This window comes from Rutidosis leptorrhynchoides, chromosome 1 (assembly GCF_046630445.1).
Source record: "Rutidosis leptorrhynchoides isolate AG116_Rl617_1_P2 chromosome 1, CSIRO_AGI_Rlap_v1, whole genome shotgun sequence".
NCBI classification, from domain to species: Eukaryota; Viridiplantae; Streptophyta; class Magnoliopsida; order Asterales; family Asteraceae; genus Rutidosis; species Rutidosis leptorrhynchoides.
The window spans coordinates 477,247,481-477,271,954 of NC_092333.1; the positions used below are offsets into that span (position 1 = coordinate 477,247,481).

Here is a 24,474-nt window from a genome sequence, read left to right on the forward strand (position 1 = left end):
ATCACTAATCAATAAAGAAAGTGAAATAGATATACAAGCATCATCGTTCCCATTCAATTCCACATATATCATAAACAAATTTTTTTCGGGTTCATTATCCTGAATATATAACATAACCTAACTACCCATTACTTTAGGTTTGTAATGTTCTGGATTTGCATTTGTAAAAACGTCTTCACCGTTAGTGTCTCTGTCAACAACAACACTCGGATCATCGTCTCCGACAACACCAACACTCCGGTCATCGTTACCATTGTTCTCCGGTGTTACATTCGTACGGAATCAATGGAGTTCCAGATCTAAACGTGGACTTTATAGCACATCAATTGTTGTAATTGATGTAGATCAGTTTGTATTATTTAGTGTAGATTTGACTTTATATTTGACTTTTTTGTTGATATTGCTTCATATCTAGAATTAAGGCCTCTCATTCGCGAATTGATATCTTGGTACATCAGTTTTTTGATTTTGTATGGGTCTGGTGTTGGATGATGACTGGTGTTAGCTGCGAGATTGACGATGATGGTTACAAAACATCATCGTCCCTAATATGCCAACGATGGTTCACTAGGAGCGGTGAAAATTTTAACATGAAATACGAATTGTGATAGTTAGAGAGGACTCAATGGTTGTGTCTTGCTCCCCGTCCACACCCCAGCCCAGGAGGACACCATTGGCAGCGGCTAGTCCTCCTATTAGTCATCGTGTTAGTCCTCCTATAAGTCCTCCTCTTAGTCCTTTTGTAAAATATTTGAGGACGGAGCGTTTTTATTCCTTTTGTAAAATACATTAGACGATATATATAGAGTGCATAAAACCCTAGGAAACCCTAAACTCACAAACGGGTCGGGCTTATTTCTAATCGACACTCTAACAGTGGGTTTCAATTTATTTGAGGGAGTATGTCATGGTTGCTAGTGTTTAGTGCTGGGTTTAGTTGTGGGAAGAAAGTGATGATGTGACGCTGATGTGTGTGACGCCCCGTACTAAATCAACATGTACGGACCATCAACAACAGGATCATTACAAGGTCAAACACTATATACGTTTTCAAAACAAGTTTGCATTCATGATAAAAGGTGACGTCATAGCCAACGTCAAATGTTTTACAACCAAAAGTATGCTTCTATGAACGGAAGCAAGTAATAATAGTACGTGACCCTTAGGTCGTTACAAATCATTGTTCAAAAGTAATAAAGTTTGAATACAAGATAAAATGTTTCATGCGGTAACATCTCTAATAAGGCAGCGGATGGCTAATCAGCAAGACTAGTACAACAGCGGAAGCAAGCAACCTTAAGCACCTGAGAAAAACATGCTTAAAAACATCAACACGAATGTTGGTGAGCTATAGTTTAAGTATAACAGTAATGTAAGGTAGGCCACGAGATTTCAGTGCTTCAACAGCGTTTCAAAACAGTATGAAAAGTATATGTATAACCGTGGGCACTTGGTAACTAACTTAACGTTTATCACCCCCTAAAAGTACACTTGACGAGTGCGTATGTTTACGAAGTATTAAACACCCGTTAAATGCTAGCGCTACTAGCCTGAGTGGGGATGTCAAACCCTATGGATCCATATCTAAGATTCGCGTTCACCGGTTCAAAGACCAATGACTAAACGTTACCGAGCTAAGGGGAAAGTTTATGCCGTTGTATAACCTACACATATATAAAGTTTAAGTACTCGTGCCTAGTATGTAAAACGTAAAATGCGCATGTATTCTCAGTTCCCAAAATAGTTAAAGTAAAAAGGGATGTTATAACTCACAGTGTAAAGTAGTAGTAAAGTTGACTCGGGAAAAGTAAGCAAGTACGTTTGTCCAAAAGGTCCTCAACCTAAGTCAAAAGTTACTAAGTCAGTAAATCGTCCCAATAGGTTTAAATGTATATAAATTTGGTCTCAATTATCATCATCATTCATTATCAAACAAAAAGTGTAAAGTAAGTTTTAAGTCAAGACTAGGGTTTGAAATAAAGGCTGACTTCGTTCAGTTGCCATGACCTCTATACAAACTGAAATGGGGTGAGACCAGTGGCCATTGCTCCGTATATGAGTCCCCTAGGTACTGACCAATTTTCAGAACCAAACTCGTCTTCGTTTGACCATGGTGACGGTTTAAGTGCGAGTAGGTCAGAAATTTCAGCACAACGTTAATAGGGTGTAGTGACTTTCGGGAGGCTATAGATCCTAAACCTTAACTCGGATTAAGACAAACAGAAAATCATCTACTCGAACCGAACTAACTGAAAATAAACTTTAAAGTAGCCTAGGTAGTCTGATCAGTTCCAGAAACAGTAGCTAAAGGTGTTCCGGTGGGTTCTTGGTGCTTGATGCTCATCACGATTCTCATCCTTGATGCGTATAGCTTCAAGTGTACAACTTGTTGATGGGTTGGCATCATCTTAACCAAGGTTTGACCATCATAACACTTGTGTAGGTCTAAGATAAGTTGCACAACTCACTTAAGAGTTGTATGTAGTTTGATGAACCAAAGTTACATCAAGATCTTAGATCCGACACATACATGAACTCTAAAAGTAATTTTAAGCTACAAACTTGAAAGTAAACTAAATAATCAAGATCTTAAGTTGTAGAACATAGTTCTTAGTTAGATCTTGAAGATCCAAGATCCAAAAGTCTAGATCTAAAGTTACTAAGTTAAATCCTAAGTCATAACACTTGAATCTTTACTTTAATGAAACCATAAGTTATGAAACTTAGATTCTCATCTTGTAAAGTGTATGTAAGCTCATAAGCTCTTGTTTACAACAAAATTAGAAGACCATAAGCTATAGAAACTTAGATCCAACACAAGTATATGAAGTTATAACTAGAAAGTTATACTTCCATGTTCTTGAACTTACAAAGTTAACTTTTAGTTTCAAGAGGTATGAGATCAAGATTAACTAGTAATACTTGATCATTTAAACAACAAACACGATTTCAAACATGTACAAAATGAAGAAATAAACTAATCTACAAGTTAATAAGTTCATGGTTGTTCATACTTTTAAAAATTTAAGTCAAGGCTTTGATCTTTAAGAAAGTAAACCTAAAGTTTACATCATGAACTCAAGTATGATTATAACTCATGAACTTTAAATCTTTTAAAACATTAAGTGTAGAACCATAAACTAGAAAGTTTAGATTCTTTGTTCTTGGTTCTTTACAACAAAAGATGAAAGTAACCAAAATTAGATGAAGATACAAGTTATAGAACTTGATCTTTAACAAAGATAAACAACAAGTAAGTAATCAACAACAAAGAACAAGTAATCAAAACAAGCAAATGATGATGATATTGTATGTATGTATTTCGGTTTTTAGACAAGAAAAAGAAGAGAAAGAAGCCTTGTAACTTACAAAGTTAGAGAGAAAATGAGAGAAAGAGAAATGCAAGTAAGAGTGTGTGTGAGAAATGAAGATACAAGTGAATATGTAATACATAAAAAAAAAAAAGTTTTGAACTCCTCCCACCTCTAAAGAGGCCGACGGTTTCCAAGGGAGCCAAGAGAGGGAAAAGTCCACTAGTTACTTGCATGTATTTAGCTCAAAATGGTATAAAGTTAAGTTGTTATGGGAAAGTGTTGTAATTGTACAACTAACTAGTCTCCTTACAAGCTAATCAATCTAGTTTCATCTAAATGTGATACTTGCATAATAAGATGGGCTATCTTAGTCCATTAAGTGTGTAGGGTGGGATTCTAAGTCCATGTACATTTATAAAGCCCAAGTATGTAAGTAAGTAACAATTAAATAAACAAAGCCCAAGTAATTAACTAGTAACCTTAGTTAATTAAAAATGATTAATAAAAATTAATCATGAATGTAAATGATATTCTAAATATTATTCGTGAAAAGTTTGTGTGTCACAAAGAAGAATCGGGGCATGCAAAGTCATGTACGGTAACAAGTAAATGTAATAAAATACATTCATTAAACACAAGCATTAATAATGAATATTATTAATTAAACGTTGGAAAATCCAGGGTCGTTACATTACCCACCTGTTAAAGAAAATTCCGTCCCGAAATTTTAAGCTGAGGTAGATGGAGGAGTTGGGAAAAGGTGAGGATACTTCTGCATCATTTGATCCTCTCGTTCCCAGGTAAACTCAGGTCCTCGTTTGGCATTCTATCGTACTCGAACGATCAGAATCTTGTTGCGTTTCAAAGTTTTGACCTCACGGTCCATTATCTCGACAGGTTCTTCCACGAAGTGGAGTTTATCATCAATCGTAAGTTCTTCCAGTGGTATGACAAGTTCGGGTGCAGCAAGACACTTCTTAAAATTTAACACGTGGAAGGTAGGATGAACTGAGCTCAATTGAGTTGGAAGATCCAGACGGTAAGCAACGGGTCCAACACGCTCCAAGATTTCAAAAGGACCAATGTATCGTAGGTTTAACTTCCCACGTTTTCCAAAACGGATCACACCTTTCCAAGGCGCGACCTTCAACATTACACGGTCACCCACGTTGAATTCAAAGTCCTTACGTTTAAGGTCGGCATAACTCTTTTGACGATCACGGGCCGTCTTGAGTCTCGCTTGAATATGGACAATCTTCTTAGTTGTTTCATGGACTATCTCGGGTCCGGTGATTTGCGTTTCGCCTACTTCGGCCCAAAAAATAGGAGACCGGCACTTGCGGCCATACAATGCTTCAAAAGGTGCAGTATTAATACTCGAATGATAACTGTTGTTGTAAGAAAATTCGGCTAGAGGCAAATGCCTTTCCCAGGCCTTTCCAAAATCAATGACACATGCACGCAACATGTCCTCCAAAGTCTAAATAGTTCGTTCGCTCTGTCCGTTGGTCTGCGGGTGATACGCAGTACTCATGTCGAGGCGGGTTCCCATGGCTTCTTGTAAAGAACGCCAAAATCTGGAAGCAAAATGGGGATCGCGATCTGAGATGATCGATAAAGGTACACCATGACGAGATACAACCTCTTTTATGTATAGTTAAGAAAGTCTCTCCATCGTATCAGTTTCCTTCATAGCTAGGAAGTGTGCAGATTTGGTAAGACGATCAACGATAACCCAGATGGTATCGTATTCGCCCACCGTCTTTGGTAGCTTGGTAATGAAATCCATTGTTATCCTTTCCCACTTCCATTGCGGGATTTCCGGTTGTTGAAGTAACCCAGAGGGCCTCTAATGTTCGGCCTTAACTTTCGAGCAAGTCAAACACTTACCAACATAAGTTGCAATGTCCTTCTTAAGATTGGGCCACCAATACTGTTCCTTGAGATCGTGGTACATTTTACCGGCTCCTGGGTGAATCGAATATCTCGACTTGTGGGCTTCATCTAGTATAAGATTTTGTAGATCTCCATAACGGGGTACCCAAATTCTTCCGGTATAGCATTGGAGTCCAGTCTCCTTAACTTCGAATCGAGAAACGAGAATGTTCAAGTATTCATGAGATATATTCTCCTCCTTGAGAGCCTCATCTTGGGCTTCTCGGATCTAGCTATTGAGGTTCGAATGAATGGTGATGTTCAGTGCCTGAACACGAAGAGGTGCCATCCTCTCATTTCGGCTCAAAGCGTCAGCTACAACATTGGCCTTGCCAGGGTGATAACGAAGTTCACAATCATAGTCGTTCAGTGTCTCGATCCATCGGCTGTCTCATATTCAGTTGCTTCTGATCAAAGATGTGTTGGAGGCTTTTATGATCGGTGAAAATAGTGCTTTTAGTTCCATAAAGATAGTGTCTCCACAGTTTTAATGCGAAGACAACGGCTCCAATTTCAAGATCGTGAGTAGTGTAGTTTCGTTCGTGAATCTTCAGCTGACGGGAAACATAAGCGATAACCTTTGTGCGTTGCATCAGTACACAACCAAAACCGCTTTTCGAAGCATCGCAATAGACGATGAAATCGTCACTGCCTTCAGGAAGTGATAAGATAGGTGCGGTGGTTAACTTCTTTTTCAAGGTTTGAAATGATGATTCCTGTTCGGGTTCCCAAATGAACTTCTTCCCTTTGTGAGTCAGCGCGGTCAAAGGACGTGCAATTAGAGAAAAACCTTCAATAAATCTTCGGTAGTAACCGGCGAGACCTAAAAATTGGCGAATGTGCGTCGGAGTAGTGGGGGTTTCCCACTTGCTGATAGCTTCGATCTTTGCGGGATCTACCTTGATACCCTGGTCACTCACAACATGACCCAGAAATTGGACTTCCTTCAACCAAAATTCACACTTGGAGAATTTGGCATAAAGTTGCTCTTGTCTCAAGAGTTCCAACACTAGACGAAGATGTTGTTCATGTTCTTCTTCGCTCTTGGAGTAGATGAGGATATCATCTATGAAGACGATAACGAACTTATCCAGGTATGGCTTGCATACACGATTCATGAGATCCATAAACACGGCAGGTGCGTTGGTTAAACCGAATGGCATCACGAGAAACTCATAATGACCATAACAGGTTTTGAATGCAGTCTTCATCACATCGCTCTCTTTCACCCTCGGCTGGTGATAACTGGATCGCAAATCGATCTTAGAGTAAATGCTTGATCCTTGTAGTTGATCAAAAAGATCGTCAATTCGGGGAAGAGGATACCAATTCTTGATCGTCAATTTGTTGAGTTCACGGTAGTCGATACACATGCAGAAGGATCCGTCCTTCTTCTTCACAAACAAAACAGGTGCGCCCCAAGGCGAGAAACTTGGTTGGATAAATCCACGGTCTAGCAGTTCTTGTAATTGGCTCTGCAACTCTTGCATTTCGGAAGGTGCGAGTCGATAAGGTGTGCGAGTTACAGGTGCAGCTCCTGGCACTAAGTCGATCTGAAACTCTACTGCTCTTGGTGGCGGCAATCCAGGCAATTCCTCTGGAAAGACATCGGAAAATTCGTTCACAATTCGTACATCGCATACGCTCTTTAGTTCGGTTTCTAATGTTTTCACACGTGCCAAAACAGCAAGGTGTCCTTTCTTCATGATCTTTTGCGCCTTCATGCAACTAATGAGATTTAGTTTCGAGCTACATCTCTCTCCGTAAATAATCAGTGGCTCACCATTTTCGTGCGGTATACGAAGAGCTTTATCTCCACAGATAATGTCAGCCCTTATCTTGGTCAACCAGTCCATACCGACAATAATGTCAAAGCTTCCTAACTTAATGGGTATCAAGTCAATCTCGAAATCCACACCAGCTATATTGATAATAGCTCCTCGGCTAATTTGGTCAACTTTCTCAAGTTTCCCATTGGCTACCTCTACAAGCATACTCTCCTTTAAAGGAACTAACGACCAATTTATCTTATCGCAAAAGTGTCTACATACATAACTTCTATCGGCACCAGTATCAAATAGGACAGAAGCTAATAGATTGTTGATAGTGAATATACCTGTCACCAAGTCGGGGTTCTCACGAGCATCCCTTGCATTTACATTGAAAGCTAATCCACGCGGTGGTCCGCCATCCTTTCGCTTGTTGGGACACTCATTTCTGAAGTAGCCCGTCTGTCCGCATTCATAACACTTTCTCGGTCTATTGGGGTTCGGCTTCCCAGTCATGGTGGTGATATTGCAGTCCCTGCCAATATGCCCGGTCTTTTTGCATTTTTCACAAACAACGTTACAGTACCCGGTATGTTGCTTGTAGCACCTCTTGCACTGTGGCAGACTGCCTTTGTAGTTGGGGTTCGAGTTGGTATTCGGATTGGGATTTTCACCGTTGTTGTTTCCCTTAAAACCCTCATGTCGCTTCGCCGGGTTTTGATCATAGGCTCTCCCTTTGTTGTTGTTGTCCCACTTGCGCTTTTCACTACTACCCGCTTCGGATTTTGCCTTTTCCGGTTCATCGATGATGATTTGGTTCATTAAGGTATGCGCCATGCGCATTGCTTCCCGGACATTGGGTGGATTAGATGAGGTGACATTTCCCTTAATGGACTTAGGAAGTCCCCACAAGTACCTTTCCATACGCTTGAACTCTGGGGTAACCATGGTAGGACACATTAGGGCTAATTCCAGATACCTACGGTTGTAACCATCGAGATCGTTTCCAACAACCTTCAACTGCGTAAACTCAATCTCCACTTTCTAGATCTCGGTCCTAGGGCAATATTCCTCAATCATGGCCCCCTTGAAATCTTCCCACGGCGTAGCATACGCCTCGTCAATATCCTTTACTTGGGCCAGAGTGTTCCACCAAGTTAGTGCGCCGTCTGACAGCGTACATGAAGCATACTTGGTTTTGTTCGCCTCTGAGCAGTTACTAACTCGAAACATAGATTCTAATTTCTCAAACCACCTAGTGAGACCAACTGGCCCCTCAGTTCCACTAAAGTTGTGGGGCTTGCAGCTTTGAAACTCTTTGTATGTACAACCATTACGAATGGGCTGGATAACCGGTGGCGGTGGAGCTTGGGGGTTCATTTCCGCTAAAGCTGCGGCGACTCGTTCATTGATCATTTCCTCGATTTGGGCTGCGGTGGGTGTTGATCTTCCATTGGTCATTGATGTTCTAAACAAACATTTTGACTCAAGTCAAAATTCAGTATTCAATATATAATAACACAGTATATAATAACTATCATGAAGTCAACACAACACACGTTAATTAAGTAGTGCAACTAGATACAAATACCACCGAATCATCATACAGTAAAGTAAATAGAACACTGTGTAAAATTAAACACCATTAACTTCCATTCATTAATAATAAGTTGCATACATCCGCATAGGTTCGTACAATACATACGTGAAATATAAAACTACAAGTGAGATTACATAATGAAATCTACTACAAATGTCCTATGGTGATGGTGGGTGTAGGATGTCCATTACGTGGGACATCTGGTCCTCGAGCTCAGTTACCCGAGCACAGAGGATCTCCACCTCCCTCATCAGTTCCTCGACAGAGGGAGATGGTGGGGCAGGTGGTGCAGTCGGTACGGGTGGTGCCAGTGGTGCAGATGGTCCGGCTTCAGAAGTGGATGGTGCACAGCGGTAAGGCTTACGGATGAAGGGATCAGCAGGATACGGCACAAGCCGCTTACGGGCGGTAACCCTACGACGCCGACCATGAGCGTCAACGAATGGTCGACCTTCATTAATCCCTGGAATGACGGTACCATCGAAACGGTACCGCTTCTTCGGTGGGGTGGAGGGTGGCTGTACATGTGCATCATCAGGGTCCTCAACTGAATCCTCGTCACTAGAGTCATCAGAGGATGAGTCGTCGGATGAAGAATCGGCGGATGATGGGTCGTCTAAATCGGCTGGGGGTGGCTGCACGGGTGGCTCTCCTCGGGCGGCCATCATCTGTCGGTATCTGCCGGGTCCGATCAGCACGAGACGTCCATCAGGAAGGCGTCGGCACCAATCGTTATGCTCATTACGGACCTGACCTTCCCCAAGTTCTGCGGGAATCACAGCACCACCAGGATGGTGCTGTGGCTCCGGATGTCCTGGGGCAAGTGGAGCTGGAATCTTCGGTGGGTCCTCGGCTCCGTCTGAGGTAATCACTGGGCCGGGTGCATGGCTACTAGCTCCGGAGGATGAAGCGCCCGAGTCACTTGAGGGTGTCGATGACGGGATCTGAGAATCGGCAACGATGGCAGGTGAGGTGGCTGATGATTCTGTGTCGCTGTCCAAAATGATGACAGGTGGAATATCCGACATCTGAACAAGAAAAAATAACTTTTTCCATGTCAGTAAGTCATAAAGCAAGCACGTATTAGGCAAAGTAACTACGACAGTCTAAATCATGTATAGCAGTAAGTAGCATGGCAATAATAACAAATCGTACAGAAGTATCATGCAATCAAAGTATATAGTAGCATGCAGTAGAGTAAACATGTGGCAGTATACGGCATGTAGCAGTAAAAGTAAGTAGCAGCATGCAGCAAATTCCGCAGAAACAGGTAAACTAGCAAGTTGTAGATTAGTCCTATTAGTGAATCCTACTCGGGTCAGTCCAGACTCACTAATGCAACCTAATTCCCTACAACCAATGCTCTGATACCAAATGTGACGCCCCGTACTAAATCAACATGTACGGACCATCAACAACAGGATCATTACAATGTCAAACACTATATGCGTTTTCAAAACAAGTTTGCATTCATGATAAAAGGTGACGTCATAACCAACGTCAAATGTTTTACAACCAAAAGTATGCTTCTATGAACGGAAGCAAGTAATAATAGTACGTGACCCTTAGGTCGTTACAAATCATTGTTCAAAAGTAATAAAGTTTGAATGCAAGATAAAATGTTTCATGCGGTAACATCTCTAATAAGGCAGCGAGTGGCTAATCAGCAAGACTAGTACAACAGCAGAAGCAAGCAACCTTAAGCACCTGAGAAAAACATGCTTAAAAACGTCAACACGAATGTTGGTGAGCTATAGTTTAAGTATAACAGTAATGTAAGGTAGGCCACGAGATTTCAGTGCTTCAACAGCGTTTCAAAACAGTATGAAAAGTATATGTATAACCGTGGGCACTTGGTAACTAACTTAACGTTTATCACCCCCCCTAAAAGTACACTTGGTGAGTGCGTATATTTACGAAGTCTTAAACACCCGTTAAATGCTAGCGCTACTAGTCCGAGTGGGGATGTCAAACCCTATGGATCCATATCTAAGATTCGCGTTCACCGGTTCAAAGACCAATGACTAAACGTTACCGAGCTAAGGGGAAAGTTTATGCCGTTGTATAACCCACACATATATAAAGTTTAAGTACTCGTGCCTAGTATGTAAAACGTAAAATGCGCATGTATTCTCAGTTCCCAAAATAGTTAAAGTAAAAAGGGATGTTATAACTCACAGTGTAAAGTAGTAGTAAAGTTGACTCGGGAAAAGTAAGCAAGTACGTTTGTCCAAAAGGACCTCAACCTAAGTCAAAAGTTACTAAGTCAGTAAATCATCCCAATAGGTTTAAATGTATGTAAATTTGGTCTTAATTATCATCATCATTCACCATTAAACAAAAAGTGTAAAGTAAGTTTTAAGTCAAGACTAGGGTTTGAAATAAAGGCTGAATTCGTTCAGTCGCCGTGACCTATATACAAACTGAAATGGGGTGAGACCAGTGGCCATTGCTCCGTATATGAGTCCCCTAGGTACTGGCCAATTTCCAGAACCAAACTCGTCATCATTTGACCATGGTGACGGTTTAAGTGCGAGTAGGTCAGAAATTTCAGCACAACGTTAATAGGGTGTAGTGACTTTCGGGAGGCCATAGATCCTAAGCCGTAACTCGGATTAAGACGAGGTATAAACAGAAAATAATATACTCGAACCGAACTAACTGAAAATCAACTTTACAGTAGCCCAGGTAGTCTGATCAGTTCCAGAAACATTAGCTAAAGGTGTTCCGGTGGGTTCTTGGTGCTTGATGCTCATCACGGTTCTCATCCTTGATGCGTATAGCTTCAAGTGTACAACTCGTTGATGGGTTTACACCATCTTAACCAAGGTTTGACCATCATAAAACTTGTGTAGGTCTAAGATAAGTTGCACAACTCACTTAAGAGTTGTATGTAGTTTGATGAACCAAAGTTACATCAAGATCTTAGATCCGACACATACATGAACTCTAAAAGTAATATTAAGCTACAAACTTGAAAGTAAACTAAATAATCAAGATCTTAAGTTGTAGAACATAGTTCTTAGTTAGATCTTGAAGATCCAAGACCCAAAAGTCTAGATCCAAAGTTACTAAGTTAAATCCTAAGTCATAACACTTGAATCTTTACTTTAATGAAACCATAAGTTATGAAACTTAGATTCTCATCTTGTAAAGTGTATGTAAGCTCATAAGCTCTTGTTTACAACAAAATTAGAAGACCATAAGCTATAGAAACTTAGATCTAACACAAGTATATGAAGTTATAACTAGAAAGTTATACTTCCATGTTCTTGAACTTACAAAGTTAACTTTTAGTTTCAAGAGGTATGAGATCAAGATTAACTAGTAATACTTGACCATTTAAACAACAAACATGATTTCAAACATGTACAAAATGAAGAAATAAACTAATCTACAAGTTAATAAGTTCATGGTTGTTCATACTTTTAAAGATTTAAGTCAAGGCTTTGATCTTTAAGAAAGTAAACCTTAAGTTTACAACATGAACTCAAGTATGATTATAACTCATGAACTTTAAATCTTTTAAAACATTAAGTGTAGAACCATAAACCAGAAAGTTTAGATTCTTTGTTCTTGGTTCTTTACAACAAAAGATGAAAGTAACCAAGATTAGATGAAGATACAAGTTATAGAACTTGATCTTTAACAAAGATAAACAACAAGTAATCAACAACAAAGAACAAGTAATCAAAACAAGCAAATGATGATGATATTGTATGTATATATTTCGGTTTTTAGACAAGAAAAAGAAGAGAAAAGAAGCCTTGTAACTTACAAAGTTAGAGAAAAAAAAAGAGAAATGCAAGTAAGAGTGTGTGTGAGAAATGAAGACACAAGTGAATATGTAATACATAAAAAAAAAGTTTTGAACTCCTCCCACCTCTGAAGAGGCCGACGGTTTCCAAGGGAGCCAAGAGAGGGAAGAGTCCACTAGTTACTTGCATGTATTTAGCTCAAAATGGTATAAAGTTAAATTATTATGGGAAAGTGTTGTAATTGTACAAGTAACTAGTCTCCTTACAAGCTAATCAATCTAGTTTCATCTAAATGTGATACTTGCATAATAAGATGGGCTATCTTAGTCCATTAAGTGTGTAGGGTGGGCTTCTAAGTCCATGTACATTTATAAAGCCCAAGTATGTAAGTAAGTAACAATTAAATAAACAAAGCCCAAGTAATTAACTAGTAACCTTAGTTAATTAAAAATGATTAATAAAAATTAATCCTGAATGTAAATGTTATTCTAAATATTATTCGTGAAAAGTTCGTGTGTCACAAAGACGAATCGGGGCATGCAAAGTCATGTACGGTAACAACTAAATGTAATAAAATACATTCATTAAATACAAGCATTAATAATGAATATTATTAATTAAACGTTGGAAAATCCAGGGTCGTTACAATGTGTCACCTAGTTTTAGAAGACCTAGGTGTCACCATTGGGACCTCTCTTAGGGTTTTGTGATTTGCAAAATTTGTTTGTTGCATGTTACTAGTCAAATGGGAATGAAGAGGATAAAGAGGACTAGTGAAGTTATTGACAGGAGATATTAGGGGCCAATCGTGTATTTTAGACTAACGATTGTTAGTGAATTTAACGATGACTACCCCAATTTAACACTTTTTCAAATCGTAGTCATTTTCTTTGATAATTTTAAAAGCGTAACCTTTTTCAGGCTTAATCAAACTGGGGGTTACATTTATTCTCAAATTGGGTAACTTAGTTACCTTTCGGGTCATTTCTCCTTTTTTAAGTGATATCATTGAACGGTGTAAATATTTTTGAACTTTTAACTATTGACACATGTAACTATGAATCTTAGATCCGTCATTGGTTATGAGTCTACATTAGATCGATGATCGAAGAAATTAAAGAAGAAAAGGAAAAGATGACTAAAGGAGTGAGGGCCATAAAATTGTACTTGGCGTGTTGTTATAGTGTTGGCGACATACTAGAACATGAAACGAAAACAAAGTCTTTAAAGTAATTAGAATATCATGATTCATTGCTTTTAATTTTAAAGTTTGACATAACTTTAAAGTTAATGTACCTTTTCATTTCGTATTTTGTTAACTTAAATTATAAACTTTGATACAAAATCTTAAATTTGACATATTAGTTTATTAAACATGTACATATTTAAACTTTCAAATCAAATAATTTATACTGATCGTCTTTATAGTTTTTATGAAATTTGTACTTATCAAATCAAAATGATATTTCCTTTCCTTAGAGTTTTGTTGGTCCATCTTGATTAATAGTTTCATGAGTAAATGAAATTATGTTTCCTTGGATACTCTTCACATGTGGCCTCACGTGCGATGACATCATCGACGGTCTTAATCAGATCACTAATTAATATGGCGTTAACAGCAAGATTACATATACAGGTCATTAATTAGAATTAACCTTGAAACCTTAATCGTGGCTGATGGTGTATAAAATAAAAAATATGTAAATTTATTTGTTCTCTCATTAGATAATGCTTAAGAGCACCTAAACACTTGTGTTAGGTAACAAGCATGGTGTATCAATTATGATAATATGTGGTCAAGAAACTTGGAGACAAGTGTTATTTAGAATATTAAACTTGCGATATTATGAAAAAGGTAAGAATTCTTTAAAATGCATAGAATTAATTTGTTTAAATTACAAAGGCTGAAACTTTTAACGTGAATATGAATTTCTCTCAATTGACAAAATATAGATCCAAAAACATGTAAATAAATCTCTATCACATAATAATAAAAAACTTTTGTCATCGTGTGGTTTTGATGTAATGTAATGCTTATGGCTCTTTGTATACACATAAAATAATTTATGTTCATTTTCATTTTCTTACTTATTTTTATATTTTTAAAAGACAATTACACCGAACAATCTTTGTCTCATTCTTTGAAACAATCTTCGTCTCATTTCTAAGAATTGAACATTAACTTCAAGGTTAGAAGGTTTGGCTCTGTACCGCCAAATCAGAGTCCCTTTTATTAGACAAGTTAGTGTACCTTTTATTATTAGACAATTAGGCATTAGAAAATAGTTTTACATCACTATGTTATGTTTATGTACCCTTTTATTTGGTGTGTTTATAAGTATATATACAGTGTTTCTTTTCTTTAAACCTCTCTTTCATCTTAATTAACACATATAATTTCTCATCATAAAATAAATAGTGTAAATTCTTTCAAGAAATTGGATTATGTAAATCAAATTTGTACAGATATTGAACCAAATACCCTTGTCTAATGGAATAGAGAGATTGATTTTATCAAATTACATGAAAACTAAACATGACTTTACTACTCATAGAGAGGAAGATATAGAGTTAATTAAATGTCGTATACATTAAATCTCTATTAAATAATTTTTTCATTTATGTATTTCTAGTTTTATAAATCTCTTGTATCTCAAGTACAATAAGTTAAATAAAGACATAATTACATGATTGATCTCTAAAGTTTGTTCAAAATTGCAAGTATAGGTAAAAAATATATATATCATATTCCGAAGCTTTCCAATCCTTAATCTACTAGTATAAGATTAAGTAATTCTCAAGATCGCTATCAAAGTCAACGAAAGTCAAATCTAAACAAAAAGTCAAATTGAACAATTTTAGCTTAAAATGTGGATCTAAACACGAATTGGCTATTGGGATCGATCAGAGATGATCTCTTGAAGTCTTATACTAATTTTTAATCTATAATTTCGTGTTTTAACACTGAAAAGATGATTTGACTTATGGACGAGGATGTATGAATGAAATGAAGAACAATAGGAATATGATTTATCAATCAAATGCTTGTCACGCGAGAAGGTTTTTATTAAACCTCCGATCTATACCGCATACGAGTTTATCAATAAAATGATTTCATATATATAATAGTTAGAAAATTAGAGTCTATAATCTAGTTGGGATAAAGATGATGGTGTTAAGGATAAGAGAACTTAAAAGGACGGAAATACCTTGATGTGAGGAGCACACTTGGACATTCAACAGAATTTGACTAACAATTGTTAGCGTTGATGATCAACCGCGCAACATGTGAAACATCATTGGCATCCGCATTAAAAAAAGACTGTAAGGCCATGTTTGTTTTTAACTTAATTGACTTAATGATATGAAACTTAATTTAAAAAGTCATGAAAGAGTGTTTGTTTTTAACTTATTAAATAAGACGCGTCTTAATATAAAAAAAACTGAATTAAATGTGAATTTCCATTTAAGTTCTTACTCTTTAATAACTGCTCTTATAGCTGCTCACATGTAGGGTTAGTTTAGTAATTTTAATTATTCAGACAATTTTTAAGCACATAAAACAAACACTAATTATTTATTCATTACTTATTCCTTACAGACAATATATATCCGTTCAGATTCAGGACTTAATAAGAAAAGAAAAAAAAAAAAGGGGCCCCAAGTTCATACGAACAATTTTAAACTAATTTAAAGTATCAACCGCATAATTATAATTACTATTTCATAAATAAAAGGTGTTATTATAGCACTCATACGAGACAAAATGAGTTATTTTATCACGAAAACTTTACAAAATTTAAAAGTTTCACGGTTTATGTAAATTATAAAATTTACTACAGTACTTATTATCTTAAAGTAGTAACATATTTGGTAAAAAAGAAGTCAAAATTTTGGTGATCCTATATGGTGGTAAAATTAACAGGGGTACGATCTGTAAATATGATAACGTCAAAAAAGTTAGCGCCTAATAAATAATAAACAAATAATAATACTGATATAAGAATCTTTTTTTTTACGTCACTAGTAAGCATGCCAGTGAAATGGCTCTTCAACTTCAAGCCTCCCTGTTTCAGCTCCAGTCTCCAAATGCCATGGTGCAAGGTAAAATTGCAGACTATCATTTCGGTCCGTATTATCAAGGGAAAGATCAGGCAAGTCAAGAAAAGTATCGTCTTCGATCGATTTTGATACAATAGATTCTTGAGTGGTATCTGAGGATAAATTTGTTGATTGGTTCTGGGAATTAGAATGTAAATGAGAAAGTATAGATTGGCTTGGTGACTCGGCTTCATAACGGCCGAGTGTGGTGGCCGCCTTGATGGCAGCTTCTCGAATGTCCTTTGGTGATTTGGTTGTTGGTTGTGGAAGTAAATGTGCTAATTCAGGAAAATTAAGGTAAGCCGCTTGGCCTTTTATGGCTATAGCCGCTACATCATGGGCTCGAGCTGCCATCTCAGCTGTTGGGAACGTCCCAAGCCATATTCTAGATTTCTTACGTGGCTCGCGGATTTCAGACACCCATTTACCCCAACTCCTTTTTCGTACTCCACGATACATTGGATAATCAAGACAACCATTGTTACCATCAATGTTTATATTGTGTTTCTTTTGTTCATTACCTTTGTTTCCATTCTGAGCACTTTTCAAGCTTTTTTGAGGCTTGCTTTGACTTTGACTACACGCTATGATCTCGGGAGTCGATCTAGAGGTTGAGGTAGATGACACCGATGACGATCCGGTAGTGGTGGTGGTTGTGGATGAAGAGGTAGTGTTGGTTGAGGAATTAGATAACAAATGATTGATTTGAGATGCAATCTTCATGTTGACTTGTTGTACTTCTATGGCCAAATGGGTATATTTATGGTGTTTAGCAATGATACCTAGCTACAATAAATAGCTAGTATGACTCTTTTGGTGAATATAAATAGAAAATAATTGGTATTTTTAACTATTTTATATGAGTGATGATATGTACACAACCACCTTTTACACATACACAACTAAACATGTTTTACAATTTTGTACAGTACAACACTGTAAAGCATGTTTGATTGTGTGTGTGTAAAAAGTGGTTGTGTACGTATCACTCTCTCTATTTTATATACTACTATAACTTTAACTTAAATTATTTTCTAAATTTTTTCAAACAGAAAGAAGTGTTGTAGTGTGATTGGTTAGAATAAACTAGAGTAAAGGCCTAAAAAAAGAAACAAAATAATTGGGGCCATGACATAGAAGGAAGAGAGTGCCAACACTACAAAAATTTGTGATTTTGCTTGTGGCCGCTTTTTCTTTTTGACATCTTTTTTTATTAATATATTTCATTTCATTTTTTATAAATGTCAATTTCACTTAAACGTACATTTTTTAAAGCCCATGGTGTTTTCTCGTGAATTTTTAATAGATTTTTTAAACCACTTTCATCAATAATAACTTTAATCTATAAATGATCGTCACATTTACGTTATATCACTACTCTTCTATTACTAAAGAAATGTCATTCATGACACCTTCTTTGAAATTAAATATTATTTTACAATCTTAAAAAACTTAATTTAGTTAAATTATAATACATTTTTTAAAATCAAAACATTACATTGAATAAAAATAAAATAAAACATTACATTCTAATAAAAAAAAATAAAACATTACATTCTAATAAAAAAAATTAAACATTAGAAACATTACAATTACAATAATAAAAGTACGACTAAATTAAAAACTTGATATTAAATAGATAGTAGAGTTATTCTTCCTCGGATTGTTCGAGATCTTTAACAAACTTTTTTTTTTTGGGAGCCAATTTGTACACCACTTGCTTTTTACCATACACCACCAAATTATTTTTTCGAACTATTTTGCCCTTTTTAATTCGCGCTCCTTTATTTGCCCAAAATCAAAACCCTTCCACATTAAAATACATATACACCACCCTTTTATCTACATGTGATCTTCATTTTTTTTTTATAGAACAACGAATTTGGGATTACCCGAGGGGGACTTAACCACCCGTTTTTTTAGAACATGTGATCTTCATCTTCTCATTCAAAAATTCTTTCACAACTTCTTCAATCTATTATAATAATGGAGACATAGGTATTATCTGAACCCTGAATTGAATACATACTAATTGATTATTTGCTAATTTTAGTTGGTCTAATTTTTTATTTGCTAATGCCCTAGATTGAATACAACCATTCGTTAATTTATTTTAAATATTTAAGGCGTTAAGTTTTTTTGTTATGGATACTAGTGCCTGGTTTATATGATCCTATGAATTATGTTCAATAATAAGTACTTGTAGTTATTGACGGTGATGGCTTTTTGCCTCATTCAATTCCTAGTGTTTTTATTCTTATTTTACTATTATTCTTAATTAAACATTATATATATTTATATCGATCAACAGTGTGCCTCTAATTCTAATATTCTTATCATAATATAAGATGATTTTGTTTATTATATGTTTCTGTACTAATGCCAAGTTGTCAGTAATGGTGATTTATTTCATGTCACAGACTTCAGTTGACTCATCAAGTTTGTTTGTTGAAAAGAAAAAGCTTTTCATATCTAGCTCAAAATTTGGATCGTCTGATGAGTTATTGAAGAGGGTGCGGGAATTCTATAATTTTAGAGGATATGGGATATCTATCAGCAACTCAAAAAAGGACAAGTTCTTCACTTTGCAATGTGATCGGGGAGGTTGTTATCGAGATATACGTGGTATTGAAGATAAACGGAAAAAAGATACGGCAATTCGTTTGGTCAACTGCCCTTTCAGAATAATAGGTAGCAAGGGATGTGACGGTTATTGGGTGTTATATAACACCCCGTCAAAATTCATTAACGGTGATGCTAACTCTGGTCCCAGTGCTTGGCTTGACTTCTACGTAACAACAATATTCTACAGCTGAAGCAACTAATACCTGAGATAAAACATACAAAACGGGTCAACATAAAGTTGAGTGAATCTACAGGTTTGAGTAAATAGTTCATCATATGTTTCATAAAAAAAGTTTCCATAAATCGTTTATCGAAAATCAGTTATCAAAATCGTTTATCAGTAATCAATATCCGAAAATCAGTATTCAGAAATCAGTAAACATTTATCAGTATAAAATCACCAAGGTTTAATGTCAAAAGTTTGCATACAGCAAATGTCAAGTGTTAAACTGTTAGTAATCGACGATGTCATGTTTCAACTGTGTGTGACATCAAAAAGTTCTTTTTGTTTCAACTGCTTGTAGACATTACCATGCCTAGTTTCTAGTTTGTAAACATCAAGTTTAAGTATCATTCATCGTAAGTTAGGCAATGATATTTTTTTGAAAGCTTCGTAAAAGTATACATTTATCATGAGCACTTGATTATAAGGCTTTAACCCTGCGGATAGCTAAGTCGCTACACGTCTTCCTTTTACCCTTTCTAAGCATACACTGATCAGGAGTACAAGTTACAACAGAATAAGCACCTCGTATGTTGAGGCGAGGTTTGTCAAACCTAACGGTACTGTCCCTATAAGTCGAGCTTACGTAAGGTAATTAATATAATCAAGCTAAGGAATTTATGATCTGAACTCATATGTATATCGTTTAGTTACTCGTGCCTAATATGTAAACCATTTGAAATAGCATGTTATCTAATCCCAAAAATGTTAAAGAAAATGGGACCGTAGACTCACCTTAGCAAAGCACAGTAAAACTTCTTAGTAAAATGGTACGGTAGTCGGAAGATCACGACCGTAAAATGCAACCTAAGAAAATAAGTAACCTTAAGTAAATATGTAGGTCACAATATGCCAACCCATAGTGTACGCATAGTCCTAGTGCTCAGACTGACTCAACAAGTAAGCAAAGGTCAACAAGTTCAAGCAAGTCAACAAAAGTCAACCAAAGTCAAACCAAAAGTCAAACTTGGTTAAAGGGGTCAACTAAAGTCAACCATCTCAGTAGATCATGCAATCTTGGTCAGCATGTCAATCCTAAGTTAACTAACATGTTTTAGCTCACAGTTTGTCAAGTACGCGTTTACAGTTTATCGTTTAGCATCAAATTCATGCAATAGTTGCAAACAACGCACATAATTCATAGCACATAAATCATGGTAATATGGAAAACTCCAGATCAAAACTAGACTCATAAACGTTCCCAAAAAGCCTAGCCAAGGTCTCATACGATGTTTACAAGTTGGGTTTCAGAAAGGGTCTAGTTACGGTTTACCAAATCAGTTTCTGCACGCGCAACAGTTTTATAAAAATTCTCATTTAATTTAGAAAATAGCTTTTAATGAACAACCAATTGGATATGACTCTAGACACTCCAAATTTTCAGTGATAAAATAACCAAAGCATTCTATGTAGCCAATTTGTACAGTTTATTCATCAAAATCAGACCTTCTGTTTTGGATGACATTCAGACATGTCATTTGGTGATGCACATAACACATAGAAAAAAACATTTTCAGCAACTATCATATAAATGTAATATGCTTAGGAACATCAAAATAACATCATTCTAGAAGATCAAAGCCTCAAACAATATCTAGTTCATGTGAGGACATTTAGCGTGCATACGATCACAGTTTCAGCTCAATACGAATCATCAATTTTAATCACACCGAGAACAATACAAAACCTTTTAACATGATTCTAAAGTCTAACTTGAGTGATTTTTAACAAGGAATTCAATGGTTATCATTTCAATGACCAATTCATAAAGCATATATTCCAGAAAATTCGTATATATTCCAGTCAGGTTTGGATTATTCTCCGTCAAATTAGTAGGACTTGATTCGAATACTTCTTCATCGGTTGTCTTTCTTTTGTTAATAGAGACACATTCAACGATTAAAAACATCAGAAGTTCCTTTAAAATGTCCCACACATCTTCGTATACTTTTCGCTTAAGTTGTATTTTCAAGTTCGCGTGTGGTGTGGCTAAATATCCCCGTTAGACGCCCCATTTGCGCATTGTTCTCTTTTCGAACCACGGTCCAAAATCAATCTCTCGATTGTATGGTTCCAACAAAGAGGATTTTCGAAAACATGGAAGAATGTTTAGGCTAAAATGTGGCTTTCCGTGTTGGACCATGGATGTTTTAGGTGTACTTTTTTCCCTTTAGATCTTCGACTGCGGCTAAGTTTGGGGTTTCAGGTAAGTTTGGGGTTTTCGGTACGTTTCTAGGTTAGATTCTTCAACTTCTTCGTCGACTATTTGAGGTAATTGAAAATTTTAGATGTAAGGTTGGTAAGCGCGACTTTGTTGTTGTGCTTGATAATACATATGCATGTACATTTTGCTACGTGAGTCGTCGGGTGAGACTGGGAAAGGATTGATGATAGGTGCAACTTGTGATTGTAATAATAAACAGTCTTGTGGGTTGAAGGATAAACAAGAAAATGACCCGAAAGTTTGTTGAGATTCAAGTAATTGTTGAAAGAAAGGATCACATTGAGAAATTGGAATTTGAACGTTGTGTTTGGGCTATAAATTGTTTTTTGTTGCATTTTGATGTGATAGATTTCTTTTAATTATGATAGAAATTTAAGTGTGACATTGTATAAAAAAATGAGATGAGATGATATGGTATTCATATTGTTTGAGGTGGGATAAAAATTGATTTCAGAAACAAAAACAAAGGAACGAAAAATAGTTCGTTCCTTTTTTTTTTTTTTTTTTAGTTTTGTACATTTCGATTTTTAACTCAACAGTTAAAAGTGTATATTCCAGGAATATATCCTTTAATCTTAATGTTTTCGGACTACAATGTTAATCATGAATATCATATTGAGGCCCGATGGCGATGGAATGTCATAGGGTGTGGACGATAGCGATTGGAATAACGAGGCAGTAACTCATTGATGAAAATGGTCTTATAAAGCGTAGAGACCCATCCTAATCCATCTGGACGAATACATTACATTTGGTTACATCGCGAGGTATTTGACCTCTATATGATACATTTTACAAACATTGCATTCATTTTTAAAAGACAAACTTTCTTTACATCGAAATTTGACGGCATGCATACCATTTCATAATATATCCAACTATAGTTGACTTAATAATAATCTTGATGAACTCAACGACTCGAATGCAACGTCTTTTGAAATATGTCATGAATGACTCCAAGTAATATCTCTAAAATGAGCAAATGCACAGCGGAAGATTTCTTTCATACCTGAGAATAAACATGCTTTAAAGTGTCAACCAAAAGGTTGGTGAGTTCATTAGTTTATCATAATCATTCATTTTCATCATTTTAATAGACCACAAGATTTCCTTTGATCAATAATCATACACTTGCAAGTGTTTAAAAATCATTCATATGGATTGAACACCTGGTAACCGACATTAACATCATGCATATAGAATATCCCCAAAATAGAAATCTATCTGTATAATATAAACTCGGAGTACTAAAGCATACCATTTTCCAGTATGGGGGGTGTTAGTGCCCGTAGATCTACCTTTAGGATTCACGTCAATTAGGGTGTCTGTTCCCTAATTCTTAGGTTACCAAGCTAAAAGGGTGATATTCGATTCGATAATCCAACCATAGAATGTAATTTTTGTGTACTTGTGTGTATTTCATCAAACATTTATAAAACAGCGCATGTATTCTCAGTCCCAAAAATATATATTTCAAAAGCATTTAAAAAGGGAGCAAATGAAACTCACAATACAATATTTTGTAGTAAAAATATTCATACGACGATACTGAATAATGCAGGGTTGCCCTTGGATTCACGAACATATATATATATATATATATATATATATATATATATATATATATATATATATATATATATATATATATATATATATATATATATATATATATATATATATATATATATATATATATATATATATATATATATATATATATATATATATATATCAGAACATTTAATGGAAATCACATAAATTTATTTATTAATATATTATTTATATATATTTGTAGTTATATAGGATTTATATTAAATTCCATTTAAAAACATATACTTATATTATATCATAAATTATATGTTATATATATTTATTTTGTATATATATATATATATATATATATATATATATATATATATATATTTTAAAATGATTAGTATCTATTCCTTTAGATATATTATTATATATATCCACGTATGTGTGTGTATATATATATATATATATATATATATATATATATATATATATATATATGATGTGCGTAGAGGTGTATACGAAATAGTTATATTTTTACTACGAAATACTATTAAATACGATACAATTTTACACAAGTTATTTATTTATTTATAGAGTGGATATACCTAAACCTTGCTACAACACTTATAGGCAGTGTACCTAATCGTACAGTAGTGTATTTTTTAGTAAGTCCGGTTCGTTCGACAGGGATCTAACCAAGTTTAACGCTATATTTTTAAAACTAAATTTGTATATAAATATATATATAAATATAATTAGTATTATTATTATAAAGGGGGGATTTTTCCGTTTAATGACCGGTTTGTCGATTTTAAAACTTTAGTCCCAGTTAAAACCTAATGTAAAATATTAAAAATAAAACTTAATTTAAAGCGTAAAGTAAATGACAATAATTAAAGTGTGATAATTAAAAGTGCGATAAATAATTTGACAGTAAATAAAAGTTGCGATAATTAAAAAGTACGATAATAAAAAGTGCGATAAATAAAATGACAGTAAATAAAAGTGCGATAAAAATATGAAATAAAGGAATTATGCTTATTTAAACTTCCGTAATCATGATGTTTGACGTGTTGATTTTAATTTATTACCATGGGTTAATTGTCCTTTGTCCTGAATTATTCAATATGTCCATCTGGTTTTTGTCCATAACAGTCCATCAGTCATAAATATAAAGTGCGAGTGTCCTCGTCAAATTATCCTTATATCCGAAGTCAAATATTCCAACTAATTGGGGACTTAAACTATAATTACACCAATTTTCTTTGTATGTAATTTACCCTTGTTTTAATAAGTCCATTGACTATTAATCCATTCCCGTGTCCGGTTAAATGAACGATTATTAGTACTTATAAATATCCTGCCCATCGTGTCCGATCGAGTGTA

At 35.5% G+C, this 24,474-nt stretch overlaps 1 protein-coding gene across 1 annotated transcript; it reads right to left on the reverse strand.

Annotated features, from left to right (window-relative positions):
- Positions 1–16,278: 16,278 nt before the first annotated feature.
- LOC139839853 (ethylene-responsive transcription factor ERF035-like) lies at positions 16,279–20,852 on the reverse strand. The gene is made up of 2 exons (XM_071830033.1): positions 20,772–20,852; positions 16,279–17,263 (listed from the first exon to the last, which is right to left on the reverse strand). Exons 1-2 carry the CDS (start codon positions 20,850–20,852, stop codon positions 16,400–16,402), a joined length of 945 nt encoding a protein of 314 aa, XP_071686134.1. The 3' UTR covers positions 16,279–16,399.
- Between the last annotated feature and the right edge of the window lie 3,622 nt (positions 20,853–24,474).

Bases quoted from the DNA above. Each gene is read 5' to 3' on its own strand.
- LOC139839853 (XM_071830033.1), bottom strand. From the start codon at position 20,852: ATGATAGTTGCTGAAAATGTTTTTTTCTATGTGTTATGTGCATCACCA. The intron at 17,264-20,771 runs GTCTGATTTTGA...TATTTATTGTAG, and splicing joins AATGTCATCCAAAACAGAAG to CTAGGTATCATTGCTAAACA.